The sequence below is a fragment of the Neolamprologus brichardi genome, chromosome 3 (assembly GCF_056152115.1).
Source record: "Neolamprologus brichardi isolate AB-2024 chromosome 3, ASM5615211v1, whole genome shotgun sequence".
NCBI classification, from domain to species: Eukaryota; Metazoa; Chordata; class Actinopteri; order Cichliformes; family Cichlidae; genus Neolamprologus; species Neolamprologus brichardi.
The window spans coordinates 11373450-11395933 of record NC_142106.1 but is presented as its reverse complement, the minus strand read 5'-3'; the positions used below and the strand labels follow the sequence as shown (position 1 = coordinate 11395933).

Sequence of the window (22484 nt, the reverse complement as noted above, 5' to 3'; positions counted from 1 at the left end):
AAAAGATAAATCAAAAGAAACAAAAACCAAAACAGTATTTTGCTGTGGACATTAGAGGAACTGCAGTCCTGGTGTGATATCATCTAATTTGACTTCGCTGTAGTATTCTGTAGAGTATAGAGATTGACAGACCACGTGACTTTCGCGCATTGCATGCCGGTAACTCGTGGCAAAACAATCCAAGTACCGCATCAAATGCAAGCATTTGCAGCACCGCAAAACGTTCATTCTCCGGTTCCAATACCTTCTTGCTTTTTCTTTGCCCCCCAAAAAGTTATGTACAAAACGAAGGAGAACAATGCCGGTCCGTACAAAGACAGACTTGATGAAAAGGCAAAGAAAAGAAAACGAGGCAAAAATCAAACGAGTGAAAGGTTTAGACCCTTACGAGCACACAGAGTGGACAAAATACGTTAGCGTGCTGCCTAACTTTTACCACGCTCATATTTATTATTATATGGTTCTTGGAGTGACTGCATACACTCATGAAGTTTAGTAACTTCAGGTCACTGCAACAAGCCTCTTTGTTACTTTGGAAACATGGCTCGAACAATTTCTCTTCAATGACGTAATCCGATAACAACCGATCTCTTTACCCGTCGGCTTCCCGTGGCTGTCATGCGACCGGCTATTGCGGTTAATAATACAACAGCTTCTTGACAGTTTTTGTGTTTCTTTTTATCGCTGTGTAACAGATTTAAATTGAACGCCTGCGTGCGCTAGTACCTCTTGCCATGAGTTCCCAGAATCCTTTGCGGTTTTACCCCTGAATGACGTCACATTTTCAATCTCTATAGACCTTTTTTGTAGCAAATTCCACAACTGGGGATTTTGGACATGCAGTTTATGTGTCTTATTGAAAATAAAGTTCTGTCTGTATTCTCTTTGTATTTGCATAGACGGGAGCTTCAAAATAACTTCCCCAGAGATGTAATCCACAAAGCTGCTGAGTGGTTACACACCCTTTATTAAATTTATGAAACATAAATAGAAAACTGCTTAAAAAAACTCACTAGGACATGGAGAAAGGGAAACAGTATGACAGTAATAGAATGATGGTAACAGTGTGATATGGCAATGACTAGAGGGAAGACAGTATATAAATACACAGAAGAGAGATCAGGACACACCTGGGAGCAAAATGAGACACAGGTGAACTGAATCTAAGTAATCTGACAGGGAGAAACAAACTGAACACAACACACACAAGACAAAAGGTTTGCAAATAAAACAGGAAACTGACACTAAAACCACCAAACTAGATTCACACTAGACACAGATCAACAGTAAACAAACACAGATACGCTAAGAGACAGTGGACATGGAATGGAACTAACACTATTTAATTAACAAAGAACTAGAAACATGGATATCAAAAAATTCAGATTAACTAGAAAATAATATTATACTCAAAAGTATAAATACTAAAAGACTTAAAGAACATAGTTTACTTTACAAAGCTACAATAAATATCTAACTCACAAAATTCAAAACCCCATGACATGTTCTCTGACCTTTACTTCTCCAAGAGTTTTACTTGGTGTTAGTTTGCTGATTGTTTCTGACTGTGATTAACTGATTTATATATATATATATGACTGAAATCTTTATGAAGCATGTGAGAGATGGTCAGAAAAATGTGTATAGCTGTGACAAGAAAACAAACATTTTACTGATTCAAAATTTGAAATTACTTTATTACAATTTCACTGAAATTATTGACAGTAATAAACATTCACATTTATTTGTCTAAATCTAAAAGACTCAGAGTCTGTTGTTGTGTGTGCTGGAGTGTGTACTTGTGGTCTGTGGTTAACTGAAGCTAACAGCTCTGCAGTCATCCAGCATCCTGTATGAGATGAAAAAGAAGTGTCACCTTAGATGGTGTTAGATTTAGGTGTTGAATTTAAAAACAGAACAAGAATTTTTTTATATTTTGTTGTTTTTGTGGCAACCTCACCAGATACAGTCCTTCTGTCAATGTGCAGTCAAGTTGTTAAAGTAAAGGTGATTTTTAACGTCTGTTGTTTGAATTAAAAATGAACAAGTTTTTTAGTGAAGATTTCTACAGTAGTATTTGTTTAGTATTTATGGTAAATGGCCTGTATTTATATAGCGCTTTACTAGTCCCTAAGGACCCCAAAGCGCTTTACATATCCAGTCATCCACCCATTCACACACACATTCACACACTGTATTTATAGTAGTATTTGTATTTAAATGCTCTGCTTTCAGCTGTTCTGCCTGCACTGATGTCCTCTGTGCGTATTTTATTATGTAGAGACTGATCCAGCTGCCGTTTACTCAGCAGTGAAAACTACAGACGTCAGTTATGGACAAATCATCATCAAAGAGAAGAAAAACAGAACAGAGCCGAGAGGTACAGCTGCTCTTCCTTGTCTCCATCATGGATCTCTTTTGTGGACAGAAGTTAAGCTATAGGCTAACGTGAGAATGCTAATGCAGTAACGGTTAGCAGGTCTGCTAATTATACTCACAATGTAAAGTAGCAAGCTAACAGTTACTAATTAGCAAACAGCCAATGGGAATATTGAGTCCTATAATCATTTTTGTGATTTGGCTAGTTAGCTGGAGTTTAGAAATTATAATTAGCCAGCTAATTATTTTTGCACACAGAAGATAAATTGTTCCCACAAGGTAACAAGTTGCCCTGGCACTCTGTCCAGGCTGTATCCTGTGTGGTCACCTTTGAAAACTGTCATTGCTGCCCTGAAAAGAGCTCATCTGTGGATAAACAAATGACATAAGAAAGTCAAAAGAATCTGTAGGTAAACAGAACGCCTGTGGAAATCAACTAAACTTGAAGTTCACATGCTCCACCTTAGGGAACGTTAGGTTTCTGTGCACGAAACCATAAATTCAGTCGAATGAGGATATGTTTCTTGGTTGATCTCATCAAACAAGAGAAATTCCAAAGTACTGTTCGAAACCATAAACTCTATTGTTTTACCCCTGGTCCACCCAGTACCCATGTCCTCTATATCTGAGAGTGATTACTTTCTAAACTTCTTTGTGGATAAAGTTAATGATATCCGTATGAGAATTGGTTCTTCAATACCGTCTGTTTGTGTCTCTGGGTCACCTCCCCCTCATTTACTGTCAGTGTTTAACCCAATGACCATACATGACCTTTCACTCTTGCTGGATAAAATGTCCAAACCACTTGTCCAAATGACATTCTACCTACTGGGCTGTTTAAAAATGCTGTCATTGGCCCCTCTATTGTAGAGATATGCAATGTCTCTCTTTTAACATGGGTGGTTCCTAGGATCTGTAAGCATGCTGTTGTTGAGGCGATATTAATAAAGAGCAGTTTGGCTCTAATACAGTTTAAGAATTATAGCCTATCTCTAAGCTCCCATTACTGTCAAAAAGTCTAAAAAAAACAAAAAAAAAACAGTTGCAGATCAACTTTCTGCTTTTTTAGAAAAGCATGAAATATATGACAAATTTCAGTCTGATTTCTGTAAATGTCACTCAACAGAAACCGCATTAATTACGGTCACTAGTGACATTATGCTGTCAGCTGACTCCGAAGCATCCATGGTTATGGTTTTGCTGGACTTAACATCTGCCTTTGACACCATTGACCATCCTGATTAACAGGCTCCAGGACATAGTCGGTGTATCCGGTCTGGCTTTGAAGTGGTTTCAGTCATACCTTTCCAACAGATCTTTCAGTGTTTTTGCAAATGAGTTCATGTCACACTCTGAGAACCTGACATGTGGGGGTCCCACAGGGTTCAGATCTGGGACTGTTACCCTTAGGACTTATAATTAGGCAGTTCCCTGATGTGTCTTACCAGTTCTATGCTGATGATATTCAGCTCTACTGCTCTTTTAAGCCAATGGAAGTCCATAAACTGTCGTCTACATAAACGCATCCAACTTCTTCAGTCATGATCAAGGAACTGACCTCACAGACCATTGTTCATTCAGTGGGCTAGATTAAGTCATTATGTAAATGTACCGTTTATAAGGTTGGGGAAACCTGCAGTCAGCTGAGACTGAAGAAGCCACTTGGATGAGTGGCAAAATGCTTCTCCCACTGAAAATGCTACGCCCTGATGAACAGAATCAACTTTTTGGGGCATAACTGAACATGTGAGCAAAATGCCCAGATGTGCTTGCTGGCTTGTTTAGGCACAAACAAGTTGTTAGCAGGGTGAATGTGTTGTTAGCATAACATGTCTGAAGAAACAAAATGAAGAGACCAAATGTCCTTTAATGCAATGAAGCAAGTTCTGCATGTTTAACCACAGCACCTACTTCCTGTTGATGATTCTAGCCTGAAGCTGAAGGGACTTTTTACCACAGTGAGTTCTGGTTTGTCCAATGGCAGTGTTCATGCTGTGAGAACTTGTTTGTTTGGTGCTCTGTGGTGAAGTGTGTCAGACTGCACTGAGATGAAGGTGTAATCTCTGTGGTTGTGCATCTTGTTTTTCACACAAACACCTACAAGTTCAATGCAATCAATTCTTGTTTCTCAGCATAGGTGTAAAGAAGAAAAAAACTGTGAAAACCTGAAGCTAGTTGCAGAAGATCTAACTTAATCTCTGCATGATCAAACTATGTAAAAATACTATTGTACCTGAAATATAATTTTTGTTTATCTGTGTGGGTTTTTTTCCTGCAGAGACTGACACAGCTGTAGTCTATTCGGCAGTGAGAACTGAAGACATCAATTATGGACAAATAGCTGTTACACCAAAAAGGAAAACAGGTACTCTTTATGTTCTTGTCTTCAAGCTAAGCTAAGCTAAGCTAAGCTAAGCAAATCATTTCTCAAGCTCAGGATATCAAACAGTTTTATCATCATTTGAGAAATAAAAATGTTTTTTACTATACATTTAAAGTATAAAACAGAATGTACAGTGGGAGAAATATTTATTTGATTCTCTGTTAAATTTGTAAGTTTGCACACTTACAACTAAATAAAGTCTATGTTTTTTATGTTTTCATTGTAACGGAGAGAGACATAATATTGTCCCGAATTCTAAATATTGAGGATAAGAACAAACCAACACTGGCCCAGATGAGTTCAGTCAAACAATGATGTTATTGAAGATGTACACTGCAACACATCAGCGTAGATCTTCGCCCAAAAGTACACTTCAGAATGCTTTTAATATATCAGGGTTCTGCCCCTTCATGCGTCAGACAAGAATATGACATCAGTTACAGTAAATGATCAACTTAAAAGCTAAAAACACACAGAGAAGTTCTTCTTTCTATCACATTCTTCCATACATGGCAACCAAAAATAATAAAAGAATAGACAAATTAATATTATTAAAGTTATAAATGGATTTGCATGTCATTGAAGGAAATAAGTATTAGATCCCAATCAAAACGTGATTTAGCATTTGGTGGAGAAATCCTTGTTGGGAAGGGCAATTAGTTGTTATAAGTCACCAGGTTTGCACACATCTCGGGAGGGACTTTGACCAACTCATCTTTGCTGAAACCCTCTAAATCCTTTAATTTTCTTGGCTTCACCTTAAAACATCAGCTCCCTCCTCAGATTTTTAATAGGACTGAGCTAGGCCTTTCCATGACCTTAACGTGCTTCTTCTTAAGCCTTTCTTGTTTGTTTTGGGTAACTGAAACGCTGGAAAACTGATGCCTGACCGATCATCAGTGTTCTGGCTGAAGATTGGTCAGGCATAGAGATTCTCTTCCTAGGTTCTCTTTGCTTCCAAGATGTTGCTCTAGAGGGTAGCATCCATTGAAGTTGTTCTGTATCCTTAACAGAAACACAGGCCCAAATCGTAATGCTACCACCTCCATGGTGTTCTTTGGATCATACTCTCTTCCTCCAAACACAGAAACTTGAGTTAATGCCAGAAAGTTGATTTTGGTTATTTCTTCTTTCGGTGTTCACTGGTAAACTTAAGACAGCCTAAACATTGGCCTTTTTGAGCAGGGGAACCATGTGGATTGTGAAAGAGTTAAATACATCCTGGTGTAGTGTGTTACCAGTGTTGTTCTTGGTGACTGTGGTCCTAACTGCCTTCAGGTCATTAACAAGCTACTCCTGTGTGGTTTTGGGCTGATCCACTGTCTTTCCCATGATCATCTTTACCCTGGGAAGCAAGAAAAACATGGGACTCCAAACAGAATGTGATTGATGGTCATTACGTTTAACTTTGAGTCTTGCAAAGCTGCTCTGGAAATAAGCATATTAAGCAATAAGAAGAGTTTGGAGATTGTGTATCGATTATCCTGTCCTGTAGAGTGAAAGACAGACAGTTTCCCATTCAATCATACCATAAATTACAGCCAAACTTAAAGCCAATAACAGTGTGTCTCTATCAATATACTTCCTTTGGAGCATTAGCTGTAGTAAGCCATATACACTATGTACTTACTAACTACTGCATTTCCATATTATGACAGTTTAACACTAACTGCCTACAATAAATGCATGTGCATGTTCTTTTAAATCTATCTGCAGCTTTTGATCCAGTAGAAGCGTTTTTTTCTCAACATCTGTAGCTCACAGTAGCTGAGGTTAAATTTTAGGTCCTAGTTTTTTTTCAGTTTAAAATTTACTGGGTCAGAATTTACACACCCACGCCTCACTTCCCTGCTACACAACCACTGTGCACTACTGCTCACCTTTACTCTCTGAAACCTCACTGCTCTCTCACCCAGTGAACATCCCACGTAGACAGAGAGTGAATGCTGTTTCTGTGCCGGCAGAACAAAACAACTAATCTGTCCAATGTTTTCTTGAAATATTTTGCTAGACCCATCAATCTACCCATTTTCTTAGCTGCTTATCTAAATTAGTCACGTGGGGAGCTGGAGCTTACCCAAAATGGGTTGTATCCTCATGAGGTATACCCTGGAGAGGTATCCAGTCTATCACACGCTGTCTTTGTATGAAATGTGGCTAAATCTTGCAGCAAAGCCACAATTCACAGATAAGACAACAACTAAATATGTACCCAAGTCTATCAAAACAACATCCAGTAGTGAACAGAAACAATATTTCATGGTTCCTGTTTTTATGGATTGCTGTTTGTCTGAAAAATATTCTGTGAGAAGCTGGAAGCAGCAAAAGATTTGACTTTTAACGTCACTGAATGTTTTTGATGCAAACGTTTCAGCTTTGTGGGTTGCAGATTTGACTGGTGTGAATTTCAGAAAGTAGCTACAGCGTGGGCGGTACAGAAGCTCTGTGATTTGTGTCTGAGGTGGTTCTCAGTAAAATTTGAACTGTGTGACGCAGAGAGATGGAAATTAAAGTTTTGGTTGAACTGCAAAGCTTGTAATCATATTTCATGATGTTTGAACTGTGTGTGTTTGTGTTCAGACTTTAAACCAGAGCCAGACGTCGTCTACTCCTTACTGAAGTAGTCCACCAGTCCAACCACTGACGTCCAGCTGCTGGTCTCCAACTGGTCCCTCCAGCACCTCAGACCAGACGACATCCACATGTTCAAAATATTTTTATATGTTTGACATCTTTTTCTTGTTAATTTAGACAAATGTGATTTAAAAATCAATTCTTAAATTTCAACTTGAGTTTAAGTGTATTTTCATGCAAAATCAACAGCAAAATTATAAATATATTCATATGTTTTATGTTCTCAGTAACTTTTCTGTTGTATATATTATTTATGTTTTTCTGGCCTTTGCTGACATGGTTATGTCAGATTAATAAACTTTTGTTCACATTTGTTTTCCTCGTGTGGTTCTGTGGGTTTCACCAAGTTGCAGATGGAAAATTTGACTTCTTCCGGTTTGGTTGTGGCTAACCAATCCTCGCCCCATTTCACTGCAGAAAACAAAGAATAAGCATCAAACCACAACAGAAGCAACATTCAGTGTATATAAAGTGCACGGAAACGTTCAAGTGAAGTGCTGAGTGTCTATAGCGTGAACTAACACAGAAACCGAACAGTAGCTGTGATGAAATAAAAAATGGATTCACATTAACTAATTATTTAATTGTAAAAGAATTAAGAAAATTAACCGCTATAATCTTTTTTTCTTTGCTTAGGCTGCTGCCCCCGCGACCCGGCCCCGGATAAAGCGGATGAAGATGGATGGATAATCTTTTTTACATTTTTAAATTATTATAACCTCAAAATTTGGTATTTGTGTGTTTGTCAGACACAGCCGTGGGTTAACCTGGTCTATGACAGATGTTTTACAGCTGTTTGTTTGAGGATTGTAAAGCTGTTTATGTCAGCAGTGTTATATTTTATTTATTCATAATTGAATACTAATACTACTATTCAATTCAATAGTAGTATACTATACGAATACTACTATTGAACGCATTTTAAATGTGCTGCCACCTGCTGGTAAAACTGAGTATTACAGCAGACCAGCTGCTTTAGAAATTACACCAGTTTAAACTCTAAATAAAAAACAAAATACCTGGTTCACCATCAAACCAACAGGGATTAGAATTTGGTGTACTCACATTTTGTCTTTACAAACTAGAAGTTATAAGATACCCATTTGGGTGTGACACATGGACATCTTAGCAGGGAGCATCTCATAGGAAGAACTTGGAACTTTGCAGGAACCAGAGTGTCTGAAATGAAAAAAAAAAAAAAAAAAGTAAAGGTAATTAAAGTTTAGACAGGAGGGATAAGGAGAGAATAATAGCTCAACTTTTTTTTAAATAGGAGTAGAGTCAGTGAGGTCAGACATTCCAGTGGATTCCAGCATAAAGTAAAAGTATAAAAAAGGGGACCTATTTTTACTTTTGATTTTTAATCTCCGGGCCTCCTCCCCGTGTGACATGCCTGAAACACCTCACCCAGGAGGCGCCCAGAGGCATCCTTGTCAGATGCCTGAACCACCTCAACTGGCTCCTTTCGATGTGGAGGAGCAGCGGCTCTACTCTGAGCCCTTCCCGAATGGCCAAACTTCCTTATCTCCTTCCTTATCTTAACACCTTATCTCTAAGTGAGAGGCCAGCCACCCTTCGGAGGAAACCCATTTCTGTCGCTTGTATCCGCGATCTCGTTCTTTCGGTCATTACCCACAGCTCGTGACCATAGGTGAGGGTAGGGATGTAGATCGACCGGTAAATTGGCTAAAAGCGAAGCCAGAAAAAGATTCAAAAAATATTAGAAAAATACCTCACAAAGTTCTGCATAATTTCACATTCATTTTTTCATCTGTCTCTGTAATCATGCACAGCCTCTATGATGCAGCAGGGGGCGTTGCAGCACCTTCAGTGTCACTGCTTCACTACAAGTGCGCTAAAATCCCCCAAATCCGACACTCCCCCTGTTTTCTGTCCTGTTACTAATTTCAGATTGTTTACCAACTGTTTGATGACATCAGCTTTTCTGCTGTCTTAAAAGTCATGTTTCTGTTTTTGTCTCTGTTTATTGCCTGTTTCTGTTAAGTATTCATTAATTCAGTGTCCTTTGTGTTTTTACAGATCAGCTGTTACCTTATACTTACAGATACTGAATGAAACAAGTGGCAACACAAACATAGCACTGGTATGATGTGAGTACAGATAATCACTGATTTGGCTATTAGCGTTCAGTATCCATTGATGAGCTTTAATTGGTTGACACATTGTTTTACATTCACGAGTACACAATGTTTTCTTAATTCAGTCATTTATTTTTCAGTGTTGTTGTGTTTGTTTGTTTGTTTTTGTTTTTTCTAATGTGTGAGTCTTTCCTGGTGGGTATTAAATTTGGTCATCTCAGAATTAAATCTTTGCTCTTTGCTGTTGATGTTGTGCTGGTATCTTCACTGAGTGATGGCCTCAAATATTTGGTTAACGGCAACACGTTCTCACTCCCAAAGCGTAACATTTTACGCTAGGTGACAAATCGTCAACATATTACGTTTTCGGCTACCCACCACGTTCCTAAATGACGACCTCGGAAAAATGAGGAATTATCAGAACCGTATGGACTCAATCTACACATGTTCGCTCTTTTTCTTCAAATGCTTACAAACAGCTATTTAACATCATTAAAGTCCTGGTTAAGATCAGGAAAAAGGTTATGGTTAGGGCTAGGGATAAGGTTAGGTTTAGGGCTGGAATACAGGGCTGGAACGTCTATTACCGCGGGATCGTCATTGCACTGGATTTCGGCCATAACCCGCCACGTACCATAAGAACGCCGAAGGTCTCCTTTCGCGTTCCTCAGGAACGCCGCAGGACGTGACAAAACGTCGGCATGTTACGCCTCGGGAGTGAGAACGGGCTGTTAACGGAGTGCTTTGAACACTGGGATGAGAACTGAAACTTGGAGGCCATGTTGTTTTCTTTTTTTCTTCAGTTTTTTTGACAGCCAGAATTTACTGTATTTGGATGAGAGGGACATTCTGAGGTATCAGCTAACACTAGCTAGTTAACCTCAACCAGGAAGTAGCACTAACTAACTAACTGTGAATACATCACAGTCATCTTTAAATGAGGATAATCTTTATCTACAATTAAATAAAACAGTCACTTTGTTAGGAACTCCTCTTGCTCACTGTATTATTCCATTCATCCGTCAATTTTCTTCTTCTTACCAGGACTGGGCTGCAGGGACAGCAGCCTAAGCAGAAATGCCCAGACCTCCCTCTTATGGAACACAAAGGCGTTCCCAGACTAGCTGAGAGATATTACCTCTCTAGTGTGTCCTGTGTCTGCCCCGGGGCGTCCTCCCGGTGGGCCTTGACCAAATACCCAGGAGGCAACTCGTCAGACACTCAAACAACCTCAACTGGCACACTTCAATGTGGAGGACTAGCGGCCCTACTGGGATACTTACACTCCTCCACTTGGGGCAGGAACTCGTCCCTGACCCTGACTGGGCACGCCACTCTTTTCCGTATGAGGACCATGGCCTTATCCCCCCCAGTCCCACGTTTTTTTCATGTATTGCTGCTTTTGCTGCAATTTTGACTTTTGCGAATTAACCTTTTTGTGATATGTTGTTAAAATAAGGAGAAAATGATCACCTCTTCACTGGGGTGAAGAATTCGGCCACTGTGGCATGAAGGTACAAGAATAAATCAATACACATCATGTTCCTTCATGCTGTACAGAACCTGTGATGTCCAGACGATATTCCTCTTGTGTTCTGCTGGGAATACAAGCTACCACTGCCTTCTGCGTGGTCAGCTTCCCAAACTGTTTAGCTATGGACTGTTGTGCTGTCGCCCTCACAGTGGTTCAAAACACCACGAGGACCAACTGCAGGTCTGAACTGACTCTTTATCTTTGCTCAGGAGTCGAGGAAACACAGCAGGCAGTGAAAAGATCAAATCACTCACTCATTATATCAACACAGCTGCACAGTGGACACATGACTTTACTGTGTTATTTAAATGCAGTAGATATTTTCCATATAATCCCAGTGTAGTCAGTGCAAATTAAAATATATATATATATATATATATATATAACACTAGAATGTGAGCTATGACAAACACAAAACTCAAAATACCTTGTCAACAACACAGGAACCACAATACTGTGTAGATTTCCTCGACATTCAAAAGACATGTTTGTTTAACTGCTGATTCTAAAATGGAATAAAATTCTAAAGTGTGAATGATATTCTTCACTGGACTGATGACCTGTACATCCTGTGACAGCTGGAATCGATCAATGTCAACTTTTTAGGTTTACACATTTTTCAAGCTTTTATACAAAATTTATTGAAACATGTTGCTGGCATCTAACTGAAAATATGCAGAAGTATGAAAGAGTGATGATAAATGGTTAACATATCTTCCACAAGCTATATTTATGATTACACACTGAGCAGATACATCAGAAAGAGACGAGTTTGTGTGTTTGTCAGCTGTTTGTGTGGAGTTGTTCTTTGTGTTCACCTCAAATCAACCTGAGTGTCATTTCTCTTTAGTTCTGATCTCACTGCTGAGCTGCACAACAAACCAAGGTCAGTAACCTTCTTCTGTCACAGTTTAAACCTGAGAAATGCTCACTGATATGACCTGATTGGGTTCATGTTTCACAATGTAGAGTCTAATAGTTCATTTTAACCCTCACAGCTCGTCTGACTGTGAGTCCCAGCAGCTCTCAGTTCTTTGAAGGAGAGTTTGTGTGTCTGAGCTGTGAGGAGGACGACAGCTCTGCTGGATGGACTCTGAGGAGAAACACAAGCAAACAACAGATGACTCAATTGCATATTTTGATATTATATAAGGTGTTGACTTAAATACTTAGTGACGAAAGCCATGATGTTTAATTTTACATTACTTTTATTTTTTTTTTCTGTATTTTAATATTATCACACCTGCTTCTGGACAATGGATGTTTAAGGTACTGGTAGTGTATTGTACCATTTAAAATAAATATATATTTATAAAAATGCAAAATCATGGTTTTGTTGTATAAACATTGCCTTGGTTTGTCTTTTAGGCAGTTGGGTTAACACTTGTATGCATATTTTTAACCACAAAATTGGGTTTTATCTGCCGGACATGTTTTGTCCCTTATCTCAAGAATCACTGGAACACAAACACTTTCTCTGCTTGTGTTTATCATTGCCAGCGCAGAGAAATGAAGTAAACTGAAGTAAACTTAATGTCATTCTGTGGAACTGTGCACAGGAAAGGAAAAAAAAATAGTTTTCTAGCTGTCAGTTTATTTTTGTCATACTTATCACTGTGGTTCCTGATGAGCGTTCACTTTTTTTTAGTTTTAGTTTTTTTTTAGTTTTCTTAGTTTGCATCCATTGATCTCTTCATATGTTAACTGTGAATGTTAAGCAGAATTAAAGTATATTTAAGTTGAACTTCAGTGAATTTTACTTGAGTAAATGTTACTGATAATCTTCACTCTTCTGAAAGGATGCTTTACATTGTTGCACAGTACTGCATTTAATAACTTTTTATATTCCTATAAATGGCTTGAATTTCTCACTGGATCACTACAACTAAAGCATCAAGTTCCCTTTACCTCGGAAATGAGACGTTCACCAAGTTCAAGCAGAAGTAAGTGAGAAGGCCAGAAAAAAATGAAACAATAAAACAGGCTTTGTTTGCTCCGTAGAATGGGAAACTCATTCGGATGTCATTAACAGTACAGCGCTGTGCCTGCATTTTGTAGGCACATTATGCACACCGCGGCGACGCGTTCACGGAAGGAGGCGGCGCACGGCTCAGACACAAACGCAAACAGTAGTAGTACAAGCAAAATGGTAGTCCCACAGGTTTACTACTGCGCATTGCACTAGTGCAGGCTGATGGATGGAAGTTTGATTGGAGGTAGATATCAGTCACGAGAGGCTGTTCTAGTGTTGTGATTCGATAGTTCAGATTTCGTACTTCCTTTTCAAAGACAATGCATCTGAAAGCGCCAATCGCATAAGCGAAAGAAGTGTTTGTTTTCACGCGAAATAACTTTCAGTACCTAATTAATTAGTCAGGCTTTACACTGAGGTTCAGTCATTTACAGTAAATACCAGCACCTTGGGATATTTACAATCATCCAAGTGTCGGATCATCAGCACTAACGAGGAAATGTCTACATCTCTCTGCTGTTTCCTGTCTGTGGGGCTCCTCGTGTTTGTCTCTGCAGGTGAGATTCAAAAATTTAGAACCAAGCTATTTCCCGCTGAGGTAGAAAAAAAGTAAAGGAGATCACTGTGGGTTTTCTATTGATTCGTGGAGTTCACGTCCGTTAATGTAATGCAGGTGGGACAGAAATAAAGAAGTGTGTTGTGCAGGGCTGCCGGCTGCACTGCAACATGTGACACTTATGCTGCACTTTAATGTTGATAACATGTCGTTAATTTGATTTTGATTATTTAGTTTCTTTTATTTTTTTCTTTTTGACACTTCTTCCATGTTAAAAGCCCCGCGAGCGCACAGGCACAGCAAGGGGAGGGGCTGGTGGCGTTGTCAGTAGTGAAAATGAACGAATGGGCAGGTTTCACTCCTTGTACGGCCATTGGTCAACGGCTGTACCTGCAGGGGCGGTCCTAGCAATCTTTCGCTCTGTGTTTTTTATATATATATATATATATATATATATATATATATATATATTTATTAATTAAGGATCGCTGGCCCTAATCTTAACCTCAGAGGCTGGTGAACCCTGACTATGACATAATCAGGGTTGACAGGTTTTGTTTTATCCTAAACTACATGTATATGGAGGACCACAAGAGCCACGCGCATCGAAATAAAAAATCCTGTGCTTAATTAATGAATTGTAGAATAAAATCTGCATTTGTAAATTCATTTTTGAATTCCAATTTAATAAACTGATTTTTAAAATGCTTTTTAAGTCTTCATTTCAAAAAACATTTTCGAATTGCACTTTAATAAACTTCATTTCAAAAATCTTTTTCGAATTGCACTTTAATAAACCGCATTTCAAAAACCTTTTTCGAATTGCACTTTAATAAACTTCATTTCAAAAAACATTTTCGAATTGCACTTTAATAAACTTCATTTCAAAAACCTTTTTTGAATTGCACTTTAATAAACTGCATTTCAAAAACCTTTTTCGAATTACACTTTAATAAACTGCATTTCAAAAACCTTTTTCGAATTGCACTTTAATAAACTGCATTTCAAAAACCTTTTTCGAATTGCACTTTAATAAACTGCATTTCAAAAACCTTTTTCGAATTGCACTTTAATAAACTGCATTTCAAAATCCATTTCCCTTTCCTGTTCGCTCAGGGATTAACATGTGGATTAGCATTTGGATTAGCAGTTGGATTAACAACTTCATTTTAAAAATCCTGCTGCTATTCAAATGAGCCACACCGTGGGATGTAAGGAGCTCTCTGATTGGTTGGTCAGACACAGGCTGTCTGCCAGCCTGGATGTTTCTAGCTCATAGCTTCGCCCTGCTAAGAAGCCTGTGTGCTTGTACAAAGGCCGTTCCACCTCGGGATTTACACTCGGCTCGACACGGATATGTGAAGAATGAAGGGACCCTGCAGCGAAACGGAGAGCCCAACCTCTGGCTGAGTGCCTGTTTACAAAGTCTGACCACCTGTGAAGGTAACGTGCTAACGTGGCTAACGCTAGCATCACCGCACGTAGCCCCGTTATTTTAAGGTCACCTTAGCTTATGAAAGTTTTACGTCGCAGCAGTACAAGCTAGCTACGTGTTTTGTAAGCTGCTGTGCTCTTCACAAATAAAGCTGGAAGCAGCTCAAACTATTAGAACCAGCACTGAGGCCTGTTACATTTATACAGTGTTAGAGCAACGGCTGCAGCCTACAGCCTTTAAACTAGCGATTAAAATGCTGACAGTAAACTCGTCAGTCCAGATGTTACCACATTACTTTGTGATACTTGTGAGTTAAAACAACTGAGACAGGCTGATTAAAATAACAGCTTTCAGTTCTCTCATTCAGCATATAAAGACTGGAGATCACACTACTGATTTCAGCTCATTTAATATGTGAGTGCACAGATTCATTCAACTGGACATAAACGATGATCAAAGGTTGTATATATGATGAATTCATCAAATCCCAGCCTGTAACACAGTGCGCTGAATCTTAGCTTTGAATGTCCAGTATATTCTAATCAGTGCAATCTAAGCATTCACTGAACCTACAGTATCTACACCTGTGTGGTAAATGTGTGGTAAAGATACAGATAATGAAATTTAATTATTAATACAATATACGTCATGAGAAACGAAAGCTGAAATTGATTCAGGTGCTGGTTTTCCAGTGTGTGCGTCTGATGGCCCAAAGCTGACTCAGAGCCGTAACACCATCATTGGCTGCAGTATGGAACAGGTGTGGGTGTGTCCTCATCTCCCAGAGGAGTCCAAATTGTCATCAAACAGCCCTACAGACACAAAAATGTGAAAATATAAACAACCAGACTATCAGCAGTGATTTAAGTACTTTAAGACCTCTGTGAAAATCATTTACAGTATATATCACAGAATTTAAGGCCTTTATGATCACAGAGCATACAGAGAAAAGTACTAAACTGAATCAATTTCAGCTTTCGTTTCTCATGACGTATATTGTATTAATAATTACATTTCATTATCTGTATCTTTACCACACATTTACCACACAGGTGTAGATACTGTAGGTTCAGTGAATGCTTAGATTGCACTGATTAGAATATACTGGACATTCAAAGCTAAGATTCAGCGCACTGTGTTAGAGGCTGGGATTTGATGAATTCATCATATATACAACCTTTGATCATCGTTTATGTCCAGTTGAATGAATCTGTGCACTCACATATTAAATGAGCTGAAATCAGTAGTGTGATCTCCAGTCTTTATATGCTGAATGAGAGAACTGACAGCTGTTATTTTAATCAGCCTGTCTCAGTTGTTTTAACTCACAAGTATCACAAAGTAATGTGGTAACATCTGGACTGACGAGTTTACTGTCAGCATTTTAATCGCTAGTTTAAAGGCTGTAGGCTGCAGCCGTTGCTCTAACACTGTATAAATGTAACAGGCCTCAGTGCTGGTTCTAACAGTTTGAGCTGCTTCCAGCTTTATTTTTGAAGAGCACAGCAGCTTACAAAACACGTAGCTAGCTTGTACTGCTGCGACGTAAAACTTTCATAAGCTAAGGTGACCTTAAAATAACGGGGCTACGTGCGGTGATGCTAGCGTTAGCCACGTTAGCACGTTACCTTCACAGGTGGTCAGACTTTGTAAACAGGCACTCAGCCAGAGGTTGGGCTCTCCGTTTCGCTGCAGGGTCCCTTCATTCTTCACATATCCTTGTCGAACCGAGTGTAAATCCCGAGGTGGAACGGCCTTTGTACAAGCACACAGGCTTCTTAGCAGGGCGAAGCTATGAGCTAGAAACATCCAGGCTGGCAGACAGCCTGTGTCTGACCAACCAATCAGAGAGCTCCTTACATCCCACGGTGTGGCTCATTTGAATAGCAGCAGGATTTTTAAAATGAAGTTGTTAATCCAACTGCTAATCCAAATGCTAATCCACATGTTAATCCCTGAGCGAACAGGAAAGGGAAATGGATTTTGAAATGCAGTTTATTAAAGTGCAATTCGAAAAAGGTTTTTGAAATGCAGTTTATTAAAGTGCAATTCAAAAAAGGTTTTTGAAATGAAGTTTATTAAAGTGCAATTCGAAAAAGGTTTTTGAAATGCAGTTTATTAAAGTGCAATTCAAAAAAGGTTTTTGAAATGCAGTTTATTAAAGTGCAATTCGAAAAAGATTTTTGAAATGAACTTTATTAAAGTGCAATTCGAAAAAGGTTTTTGAAATGAAGTTTATTAAAGTGCAATTCGAAAAAGGTTTTTGAAATGCAGTTTATTAAAGTGCAATTCGAAAAAGATTTTTGAAATGAAGTTTATTAAAGTGCAATTCGAAAATGTTTTTTGAAATGAAGACTTAAAAAGCATTTTAAAAATCAGTTTATTAAATTGGAATTCAAAAATGAATTTACAAATGCAGATTTTATTCTACAATTCATTAATTAAGCACAGGATTTTTTATTTCGATGCGCGTGGCTCTTGTGGTCCTCCATACATGTATGCGTACATCCACGCACACACTATGATAGTAAACAGTAGACCGACAGTAGACACTGATGTGAGTTATTCAATCTTTTGCACAATATTAATTGGAAGAGATATATTGTTACGAGATATCTAGATAGATATAGATATCTATGTGGTACAGTTTGCCCGTGGGCCACTCATGCTTGTGCTGTTGTTGGTCCTTCACTGAGCTGCAGATAAAGGTAAACTTATAACATACAAATAGCTGAAGTGAAACCGGTGTTTAAAACAATGAAATGTTTGTCCCATTCTCTGTAAAATCTGCTGTTTCACCCTCCCTGTTTGGACCCATTTGTCAAACAATCAGCATTCATCCACTGCACAGTGTCATCCACGTCAATCATTGTGCACTTGGGATTTGGTAGCATTGTATAGGAACATATTTGCAGAGACTGGGAACCCTTTTCTGTAGGCTCATCGTAGGTAAATCCCAAACAGTAACAAACATGGTTAAATTAAGCACAAAGAGGTCAGGCGTCTCACTGATGTCATTTGCCAAAGCTGCAGTTGAAAGTTAATTAGGCTTTGGGTCTCCTGCAGTCAGAAAGCTCTGCTGTGATCTGTGGGTCTTTGAAAAAAGGACGTGTATATTTTAGTGGCTTTGAAACTGGTTATGCAGAACTGAGTCGGGGTCACTTCCTTTCCTGTGTGGAGATTTGTAGGTGTAGACAAACACAAGAACACACTGATGCTGCACAAGAAATCAGAAAAGTCTGCTATCAAAGCTTAGAGATCTACTATTTTTGTTGTTGTTTGTTTTATTACAGCATTTTGTGTATTTTGGGATTTTTTTCATGCTAAATATTAAAGTCACAGTGCTAAGAGAAAGGAATGTTAAAATAGTTAACTAAGTAATTTTTCTATAAACATTATATTGATAGAATAAATCAGAAACACTAAGAGGCTTCAGAAGAGATTTGGTTCCTGAATTTTTCATTCTCCGACTGTTGTATTTATTTTGTTTCACAAATTACACTGTGAGCAGGTGTTTATGTTTGTACTCATCACACTCAGCGCACAGGGAACAGTTGTACTTTGACCTATAACTTCTCTGCTTTGTATTGTTTCCTCTTTCAGACCAGAAAACCATCACAGCTGAGTCTGGACAGAATGTCACTCTGCCATGTCAAGCTCTAAACAACAACAACATAGTTGTGGAGTGGAGCAGAGCTGTGCAGGATAAACAATATGTCTTTGTTTATCGGGATGATCAGTTTGATCCAGACAACCAGCATCCATCTTTTAAGAACCGGGTGGATCTGCAGGACAGACAGATGAAGGATGGAGACGTGTCTTTGATTCTGAAGAATGTGACGATTAATGATAGTGGAAACTATGAGTGTCGTGTTTTAATGAGAGAAACACGATCATGGAAATCAATCAACAACATCACCCTGAGAGTTGTTCCTCCAGGTGAGTGAGTAGAGTTGAGTGTGTGTGTGATCAGAGGTGAAGCTGCTTCCTGGTTGTTGATGTTTGTTTCTAAAGATGTTGTTGATGAGACTTTGTAGAAAGCAGCTGGTCTGAGTGATGTGATCAGAGTGCAGTAGATAATGTCTGACAGCAGTTTGAAGAGGAAATGGATTCTGTTCTGTTCTTCACTCATCACCTACCTCAGTGTTTCCAACCACTGTGCTGCTGCACACAGGTTTGTCGTGGAAGATGATCTGGTTCCACCTGGTTGGTACTCTAAGCAAATGGCATGACTGGCAGAACAATTACATTCTCTTCCACTAGAGGGCAGTGCAACCTGTTCTGATTAAATGTGTTGCCAACTGCCAGTAAAACAGAAGACAGAGGAAATTACATAATTGTCATGCTGTGAGTGTGACAATGCAGCGCATAAAAGGATCCTGGAGAAAATCCCAACACAGATGAAGGCCCTAGCATGAGTTGTGGTCAGAAGAAAGCAATTTAAACAAAAGAAAAGGTGTCCTGGGGACAAATCAAGCCACTTCTGCTGTGCCTGGTGTGCAGGGAAAGAATTATCAACATGCTTTTCGTGACATTTTTGTTTGGTGATGTGCTGTGTGATTTTTCTAATGTGAAATATGCGCCGTGGCTCCAAAAGGTTGGGAAACACTGATCTACCTGACAGCTAACACCTGTTTCTCACCTGCAGGTCAGCGAGGAAGATCTGTTGGACTGAAAGGCGGTGTGCTAGTTTTAGGTCTGCTTTTTGTTGTTGCTGTTGCATTTTAGAGAATAACAGAGACAGGATCCGTACCAGCCTCCTGCTGAACTACAACAGCTTTGAAACCCCTCAGAACTTTTTCCATCTGACCCATGAATTGATGACGAACATCGAACACGTCCAGAGTTGCTTTGATGTCAAATTTCTCTGACTATCATCAAACCTGTTCAGACTGTGTTAGTCTCTGTGCTGTCTGTCAGAGACTCTGTGAACTACAGTGTTTGTTCATCTTCAGTTTCCATAGGATTTGTTTACAATAAGAAGGAACTTTGTAAATCAATTAATGAATTCACTGTACAATACAAAATCATTATCCTAATAGTATATTAGCTTGTAGGTTTTCCGTTCCTCTCAGCCTCCAATTTGTTCTTCTTTATACAACCTGAATTCCAGAAAAGTTGTGACGTTTCAGAAATTTGAACAACACGAAAGCTAAGACTTTCACTTGATATGAGCCAATAACTTAGTCACAACAGGATGTAATTAACATAAGAAATGTTTAAAATGAGAAGTTTTATAATTTAATGCACAAAATGAGCATCTTTGACGATATGGAGGAGCATAAGTAAATAAATTATGGGCAGCTCGTATGTTTGGAAAGAACTATGAATGCTAAAAGTGCTATAAAGGTTTTAGAGCAACATATGCTACCCTTCAGATGACGTCTAGTTCAGGGAAGGCCGTTTGCATTTGCCAATCTTTCACCTATAGAGAACATTACAGACGCATAATTAATTAAATGCTCAAACTCTTCGGCAGATGAAAACCTATATCAGGCAAGAATTTCCAAACCAAAACTCCAGAAAGTCGTAACTTCAATGCTCAGACATCTTCACACTGGTTTGAAAAGAAGAGGAGATGCTACACCTTGGTAAACAGGCCCCTGTTTCAACTACTCTGAGACCTGGAGCAAGCATCTGATTTGAAATGAGCTCATTTAGTGCTTGAAAGTATAAAATCTCAGTTTAAACATTCAGTAAAACATGAAAACTTTAGACCAATATCTAAGCTGCCCTTTTTATCTAAAGTATTGGAAAAAATTGTATATGACCAATTGATCTCATACTCGAATGCATAAAATGTTCAGGAGATTTTTCAATCTGGTTTTAAAGCAATGCATAGCACTGAATCAGCACTTTTAAGAATTTTTAATGATATATTTTTATCATGCGATTCTGGTGAAAATGTCATTCTTATTTTACTCGATTTAACTGCTGCATTTGACACTGTAGACCATGAAATTTTAATCTCACGTTTGGAGCAGTGTGTCGGTGTAACGGGTGTGGCTCTGAAATGGTTCAGGTCTTACTTAACAAATCGAACCTTTTCAGTTCGCTTAGGAAACTGTGAGTCCTCCCGTGCTCCGTTGTCTCATGGAGTACCACAGGGTTCCATTCTGGGCCCTATCCTGTTTTCACTTTATTTACTTCCATTGGGCTCAATTCTTAGAAAGCACAGACTCTCGTTTCACTGTTATGCAGATGACTGCCAGATTTATGTTCCTCTTAAAAAGAAAGATGGGTCGTCTGTAAATCGTTTGCAAACATGTCTGAAGGACGTCAAGTCGTGGTTGGCGCTAAACTTTCTTTGTTTTAACGATTCTAAAACTGAAGTAATGGTGTTCAGACCTGCCTCCACTGCTGTTCCGTGTGTTGATTTGCAATCCCTGAAATCATTTTGTAAACCAGAGATTGTTAATCTGCGTTTTAAAATGGATCCTGAGCTTAAGCTTGAAAGTCAGATCGGGTTGGTTGTAAGGTCTAGTTTCTTTCATCTGAGACAGCTGGCCAAAATTAAGCACTTTCTTGTGTGACAGCAATTTGAAACAGTAATCTATGCCTTTGCTGCTGTGGCAGCACCAAAATTGTGGAATGAGTTGCCTTTACATGTTAGACAGGCATCTTCCTTAACTGTTGTTAAATCACGTCTTAAAACATATTTATTTACCTTGGCTTTTAGCACAGCAGGACTTGTTGATGTCTCTTAATGTTTTTCTTATTAATTATATTATTTTTAATTTTAAGATATTTTATATGTAATTTAAACTGGTTCCTCTCTGTTTTATATTTGTAGCACTTTGGTCAACATTGTTGGATGTAAAGTGCATTATAAATAAAGATGCTATGCTATGCTATTATGTTATCAAAGTCAGCTTTATTGTCAAAAACCATATGCACAGAGCACACATAGGAATTTCAAATTGCAATGCTCCCATAGCCCCCAGCCCTCAAGATAAAAAGATAGAAATACAACAATCGTATGTACAACACAATGCAATATAATACAATACAATCTTACATAAACAAAAGTGTCCAACACAATCAGAGTGTTATTCGTGTTCTGTTGTGAATAAAATATTGGCTCATGCTTTTTGAAAGTCTTAGTTTTCATTTTGTTCAAATTAACAGACTGTCCTGGAATCCAAGTTGTATTTTTGCTTTTTACATTCAAATATGAATAAACTTTTTTTTTTTAAATCTGTAATTGTATGTTTTTATAAGAAGTCACATTTTGCTAATAAAGAACTGTTATTCGTCCAAACCTTGCTGTGAGCACATGGATGATCTTGAAAAGAAAACATTTGCAGTTGGATTAGAAAATGAGGAGTACTGGATAATTATCAAGGGTCAAAGAATCTGAAAATGGGATTCACAGCTTTCTTCTTTTTTTTGTTTTCTCCGTTTCTGGTGATTATTGGACAGGGCAGGGTTGGTATCCATTTAGAGTTTTAGCTCAGAGGTCGGCAACCTGCCCTCTTCTAGCTGTGGCTGC

The 22484-nt window shown here is 38.6% G+C and overlaps 1 protein-coding gene across 1 annotated transcript; it reads left to right on the top strand.

The window, feature by feature from the left end:
- Nucleotides 1–13185: 13185 nt before the first annotated feature.
- LOC118455728 (coxsackievirus and adenovirus receptor-like) lies at nt 13186–22112 on the top strand. Its single transcript, XM_087838870.1, has 3 exons — nt 13186–13558; nt 18596–18931; nt 19641–22112. The coding sequence occupies exons 1-3, from the start codon at nt 13501–13503 to the stop codon at nt 19718–19720; spliced, it is 474 nt and encodes a 157-aa protein (XP_087694996.1). The 5' UTR covers nt 13186–13500; the 3' UTR covers nt 19721–22112.
- Nucleotides 22113–22484: the final 372 nt, after the last annotated feature.

Coding starts and splice junctions, on each gene's coding strand:
- LOC118455728 (XM_087838870.1), top strand. CDS start 13,501: ATGTCTACATCTCTCTGCTGTTTCCTGTCTGTGGGGCTCCTCGTGTTT. Junction 13,559..18,595: donor CCTCGTGTTTGTCTCTGCAG/GTGAGATTCAAA, acceptor TTCCTCTTTCAG/ACCAGAAAACCATCACAGCT. Junction 18,932..19,640: donor CCTGAGAGTTGTTCCTCCAG/GTGAGTGAGTAG, acceptor TCTCACCTGCAG/GTCAGCGAGGAAGATCTGTT.